At 46.3% G+C, this 6,320-nt stretch overlaps 1 protein-coding gene across 1 annotated transcript; it reads left to right on the top strand.

The window, feature by feature from the left end:
- The first annotated feature begins 76 nt into the window (after positions 1–76).
- SDCCAG3 (serologically defined colon cancer antigen 3) lies at positions 77–6,119 on the top strand. Its single transcript, XM_019540932.1, has 7 exons — positions 77–169; positions 225–536; positions 1,806–1,879; positions 2,609–2,720; positions 3,597–3,659; positions 4,894–5,033; positions 5,418–6,119. The coding sequence occupies exons 1-7, from the start codon at positions 77–79 to the stop codon at positions 5,509–5,511; spliced, it is 888 nt and encodes a 295-aa protein (XP_019396477.1). The 3' UTR covers positions 5,512–6,119.
- Positions 6,120–6,320: the final 201 nt, after the last annotated feature.

Here is a 6,320-nt window from a genome sequence, read left to right on the forward strand (position 1 = left end):
TTGGGGCGCACCGGGGGAGGGCGGTGGTTGGCTAGCCGCTTGGGGGCGGAGCGTGCTGAGGCGAGCGGGGCCGGTGATGGCGGCCCGCGGCGGAGAGGCTGGGCCTGAGGTTGAGCGTAATCCCTTCTCCTTCTGCGAGTTCCTGCGCAGCCAGAGCCGCGGCTCGCAGGTACCGCGGGCCGCACCGGGGCTTGGGGGCGGGGGAGGCGAGGCGCGGCCGGGAGCTGACGTCCCGCGTCCCGCAGGAACGCTTGGCGCGGAGCCGGGCCTTCGCCGAGCCCTTCTTCGCCGACCCGCGGCCCGGCCGCGCCTGGGAGCCGCAGCGGGACGCGTCGGTGTCCTCGGGGGAGGACGAGGAGGAGGACGGGGAGTGGAGCGCGAGCTACCAGCCGTCGGCCGAGGAGGAGGATGCGCTCGGGGCCCGCGTCGGCAGCGCCTCGTCCCCCGGCCCTGCCGCCCGCCCTGCCCGGTGCCTGCCCCGCGGGGACTCCCTGCCCGACCTCAGCTTCCCGCTGCCTCCGCCCGCCTACGGGGAGGTCAGTCGTGTGTGCGAGTGTAGATACACGGAGGGGTGTGATGTGTGTATAGATGCATGGGGGAGTGGGTTGAGTGGGTTGTGTGTGCGCTTGTACATCGGGGTGGTGTCTACATGTGTTTGCACACATGCACAGGGTGCACTTGTATGTCTGTGTGTGCACACATGCACGGGGGTGCACACATTGGGCGGGTTGTGTGTATACAGATACAGGGGTTGTGTGTACTTGTATGTCAGGGAGTGTCTACATGTGTGTGCACACATGTTGCAGGTGCACGTGTATGTTGGGGGAATGTATAGACGCATGCGGGGGGGTTGCGTATGCACTTGTATGTCAGTGTGTGTCTGTGTGCATCGGGGGAGTGTGCGTGTGCACATACATGGGAGTTGTGTGTGTATACATACAAGTGCACACACAACCTTCCTATGCATATGTCAGGGGGAATGTGCATTTATGAATGCGTGTGTGCACATGCATGTTGGGGAGGGAGGTGTATACACACGTACATACATGACACGGCGTGTGTGTATGTTTAAACCCCCCCTGCACACTAGTACCAGGCACTCGCCGGCTACCTGAGGCCGGCAGAGGGGGAGGAGGGGCCGCAGCTTCTGAATCAGCTTTCGAGACCTTAAATACCAGAGACTGCAGGTGAGAGGAACGAGGTAAAAAAAAAACCCAGGTCAGACCCCGTTCGCTCTCCCCTTCAGCATCCGCCCTCTGCTGCTGTGCGATGCAGGTGGGTAGGCAGACAGCCCGATCCCTTTTCCTGTGTTGTTACAAGTGCAGGCTTTCTCCTGACCTGCGTGAATGCCTGGGTCCCTGCAGCGTCACAAGTTTTCAGTAGGATGTGAACATGCAACAGTCCTGTTTTTTCTGGGGGCTTCCTATAAAGGCTTTTGAAGCATCCCTGTGTTGGTCTGTGCACGATGTTCAGACAGGCTGCCTCTGTCTTTGCAGTATAATTAGGATGCATAGTACTCAGTGCTCCACCAAATTCATTTGCTGCTTGCATTAAATGAGTATTGGGTCACAAATTGATAGATTGTAAGGGCTGCCAGTACAATCTCTATCCAGCCTTGCACCTGTTTCTCTTCATCTCTCTGTGCCCCCTTGTGAAACAGAGCTGGAGATACTGAGTTTTGTGAGGAAAAGCTTGGAGGAGGCCAAAGTGTTTTCAGGTGTAGAAATGGGAGATTTGGAGTCTTTACCTGGGGGTGGTTCTTGTGTGTGAAGGTTATTGGACCTAATAAAAACACTCTTTTGCAGTTAAAAGAAGAAAATGCCAAGTTAAGGAGCAAGATTAGCCAGCTTCAGATCCTCTCCGAGGCTCAAGTAGACAAGTAAGGAAACTACAGGACAGTTGCAGTGAAGACAGTGTTTTTTCTTAAATTAGTGAGTCTGGGTGTTCGCTTCCAGCAATAACGTTTATTGAAACAAATTTGAAGCAAACTAAATAATAAAATATAAGCACATTTGGTTTGTATACAGAAAAAATGGAGAAAAGTTAGTGTGTTTTGCATAGTTAGGCCTGTCTTTTAATTGTATGATTCAAGCAACTCACAAATGGGGTAAAAAAAAAAGACAGAATTTGCTTATAGTTGGTGTTGTATGTTAAATGTTAAAAAAACTGACAGTAGAAGGCTTGAATTTCCCCTGGTCACAAGTGAGCTAATGATAGATTTCCTGGCTTGCTCTGTCCTGCTTCTTATATTGCAGCAATTCAGCTTCTAATGGAAGTGGATTGTTAGCTGTCACTTGCTGCATGATATACACTGACCACGAACAGCAGTGCTCTGTACACAGTATTCAGTGGTTTGGTTGTGTAACTTCCATTAATGCTAATGGATGTCAAACAATCCAATCCCCTGAGCTGCAGCCTGGAGACCTCACTGTGCCCCTTGGAAGATGGGCTTTTTGTGATGCATTGGAAATAATTGTCTCGACTGGAAGCCCTTAGCATTCCAGGAATGTACAGAAATATTGGTCTTTTGCTAGGATTTTGTTACCTGCAACACTAATATGGTACTAAATGCAAGTGAGTGTTTTTATTATGTTCCTTCTTCAACAAGGGTAAGGAAGCTTGAAAAAAAACTAGAAGAGAACAAGATTAAAGAGCAAAAGGAAGCCCAGGATCTAGATGCCATGGTCCAGCATGTGGAACAGAATCTCCAGTTGATGACCGTAAATGTTTCTTTATGTATTTGTAGTGTATGACTACGCTCTAGGTTGACCTCTGCAACTTTCCTCCAAAATGCCTCTGAACAATTCATTGCTGCTTTATAAGAAAAGGCTCAGAACATATACCTGAGCAAGCTCAGTTAAATTACTCAGAATTGTCTTCACTGGTTACATTCACATACATTGCTCATCCTTGTGTGTGTTGCAGTGGGTGCAGCAGTTCATAAAGCGTGCTGGACGTGTCTCCCTAAAGTTTCAAGCTTTATAGCCCACTTGCATGAAGTATCTTATGGGCTAACTTTTTTGACAAAAGTTGGAAAATTCCATCAGGTGGGGCCGATACAGCATAGTGTGATGCATTTACTCACCCAGTTTGGAACAAAGCATTCTTCTGAAGCCATAGATGTCAGCATAACGCCACCAAATTTTACCGTAGAAGCATCCCAATGTTATGTTGGGGCTGCTTGAGGGAGGGGTGTTTGCAGAATTAATACAAATGATGTAAAATCTGTTCCGTCTATGCAGAGGTCTGGAAATACCTGAAATACATCCCAGGCTAGGTTCAAATTACAAATACTTCATACAGGCAGTGCCTGCAAGGTAAAAGCCAAGTCATTTACTTAATTAAAAGTAGGTGGCTTCCTTCCTGAAGGCTCAAACTGAAGGTGGGGAAGAGATTAGTAGGAAATAATAGCACATGTAACTAACAAACCATGTGACTTGCTGATCTGCAGTGACTTGTATGTTACCTCTTCCCCCATCACTAGTCCATGCCATGCTGGGTAACATATGCCCTAGGGCAGGAGCTGCTTTATATTTGGCAAGTGCCAGCATATCCTTGGCTGTGCTGCTGTATAAGCAACCCCTCTTCTATTCCAGAAGCGAGCAGTGAAAGCTGAAAAGTATGCTGCAAAGCTAAAGCAGGAAAATGCAGTACTTCAGGTATGAAGCTGTTCTCATTTTGAAGGGTCTCTTGTGTAAGTTCAGTCCATGCTTCATGTAACAATAGGGATAGCGGGGAAAAAGTGCATGCGCCTTATTTTTGTGGATCTTTATGGAGGATTTTTGCTTTCACTGAAAGCAAAGTGAGGTTAAGAGTTAAATGGCAGCATCCCTGAAGTCTTAACCCTGCTAGGATGCTCTAAATACACCATTAAACCTGTTCCAGGTGTATTCCTTCCTTGCAAATTGGGAAATCTGAGTCTGTTGGTGAAGCAAGTTGCATGATGTTAGGCATACAAATCTTGTAATTCTTGTTAATCTCTTTCTTTTATAATCCCAAAGCACCCTTTACATTGGAACAGATTTTAGTGCCCTGTATTAAGAGAAAACAGTACCCTAAATCACCTGGAATCCTAGCTTTCCCCATGTTAATTTCTAGCCTGCTGGAAATTCTCTGCTAAAATTTTTTCCTCAAAACTGGGCAAGAGAAAGTAGAAGCAATGTATTTGGGAAAGCAGATTTTGCGGCTGCCACCTGGTAATTTACCAGGATAGCTTGGGATCACAGAGAAATAATCACAGGTGTGGAGTCAGTCCCATAAAACCAAGGCTAAAGTACTTACAGGTTTCCCTTGCTTTATGCAGGTTCTTTATGTGCAAATTGATTCTTTTGTAGTGACCCTTTTTATACCAAAAATTCGTTATATATGAGGTAAATTCAATCTTACGAAATTCCTCTGGTGGAAGCCTGCAGTCAGCTGCTTTTTTTGGTGCATTGTGGAAGTGATACTGTAGGTGGAGGAAGAAAATTACTTGTGAGGGGCTGAGCCGGGTGGTGGTGCCTGGGCTGGGCTGCAGTGCTGGACCAGTCTGGCCCTGGCAGTGCGCTGTAAGCCATGACACTGCCCAGCAACGGCACCTGTAGCTGCTGCTCAGGTCACCTGGTGCCCATGCTTCTGGAGCTGCAGCTGCAGCTGCCCTAGGAGCAGCATGATGCCACATCAGTACAGTTGAGGGGGTCAGTACAGTGAAGGTCTTGGATGTATCCCTATTTGTTATATTGTAAAGTGGGTTCCCTTTATACGAATCCGAGTTATGTGTCATTTTCCAGGAACACATGTACAACATAAAGCGAGGGAAACCTGTATTGGTATTAGTTTCTCCTGCCTCCTGGTAGAAGAAAATAAGTGGCCACTGTAAGAAACTAGCCCACGATGGACTAAATTCTTTCCAAGGTTCAGCTGAAGCACTACAAGACAGAGAATGATGCATTGAAGTCTGGCCAGTCTGCTGGTTTGGCCACAGTCAAACAAAATGCAGAAGTTGCCTTGCAGAATCTTCTCACAGTTATAACCAACTCTCAGTCTTCAATAAAGTAAGTTCACCATCTTAGAGAAACATATCAAATAGAGCATTTGGCCTGATGAGAATCCTGTACTATGTGCAAACTACTGTCTTGAGACCTTTCCACTGACCTTAGTGCATTTTAACTTGGTCTTTCTGCATTGAGCAGAGGCTGAACAACAAGCAGCTGATCAATTTCACTGTAGGTTACATTAAGTACCTACCTTGGGTAGATAGGGCAGGGGGTAGGGAAAGCTGAAGTGCAGGCTAACTGGCTCCTAGCTAAGAAGGCTTACATTAAGCATGTTTCATATAATAAGGGGTGCATGTAAATCCCTCCCTTCTCTTTTTTTTGGGTCTAATTATGTATCTCCCCTTCTCTGCTAATGCTTGCTTTCTGTGCATGTACTTCCAGACAGTTGGTTTCTGGAGCAGAATCGCTGCAGCTAGTTGCTGAACTTCTTAAATCAATAGACAGAATATCTGAAATATCAGAGGATGGACCATGAAAAGCTACAAGTGGCATTCCAATGAGAGCTGTGTTTACATGAAGAAATCACTACTTTTGAGATTTACTACTTTAATATATTATAAACCTAAACATATACAACTTTTACCCATACTTCTACTGTGGAAAACCTGTGCATTGGTGCAGTATTAACCCTTCCCGTATCAACAGTACAAAGAGAATCTCTGAGTCGCTGGAATCCAGTGTAGCTTAGCACATTGATGCTGTGCTGGATGGTGATGCAAGGGACCGGTCCTTTTATTTCGTGCATTGCAGATTCCTCGTGGGTGTGTTGGATTCAGCTGTTCTCCTCGCAGCCTCCTTCCTCCATTAGTGCTGTGACTGCTGTCAGTATCTTTCACCATTCAGGAGCAATAGTACTTGGAGTGGTTGGTGGGGGGGTTTTCACTGCCATTGGTGAGGTACAGCAGCAGAAATATTTTTTATTAACTTTGTATAATAAAATGCGGAAAGGAGCAATTATAAGTAACGTAAGGCAGCAAATGGTTTCAGCTCTTCAGTTTGAAAACGCATTTTTAATTGAATTAAACTTTGTAACCACTCTTTTTTTTTTAAGAAAGAGAGAAATTAAATTGCATATAATACTGCTGTTGTGGATGACTCATGACTTCTCTAAGGGGTGGATTTTTCTAACTAAGAAATATGCTGCTGTCTGTTCCTTGGGGGGATGAGAATACTACCATTATATCCCTAAGGCAGCTACTTTGGGAGAGCATGCTGAAGGCAGGAGAAAGATTACATACCCTCCTTCCATGCCTTTTAAACACCAAGGTGTTTATTTCAACCTAA

The sequence above is a fragment of the Crocodylus porosus genome, unplaced genomic scaffold (genome assembly GCF_001723895.1).
Source record: "Crocodylus porosus isolate Cpor-Errol unplaced genomic scaffold, CroPor_comp1, whole genome shotgun sequence".
Lineage (NCBI taxonomy): Eukaryota > Metazoa > Chordata > Crocodylia > Crocodylidae > Crocodylus > Crocodylus porosus.

Bases quoted from the DNA above. Each gene is read 5' to 3' on its own strand.
- SDCCAG3 (XM_019540932.1), top strand. From the start codon at position 77: ATGGCGGCCCGCGGCGGAGAGGCTGGGCCTGAGGTTGAGCGTAATCCC. The intron at 170-224 runs GTACCGCGGGCC...CGCGGCCGGGAG, and splicing joins GCCAGAGCCGCGGCTCGCAG to CTGACGTCCCGCGTCCCGCA. The intron at 3,660-4,893 runs GTATGAAGCTGT...ATTCTTTCCAAG, and splicing joins AGGAAAATGCAGTACTTCAG to GTTCAGCTGAAGCACTACAA.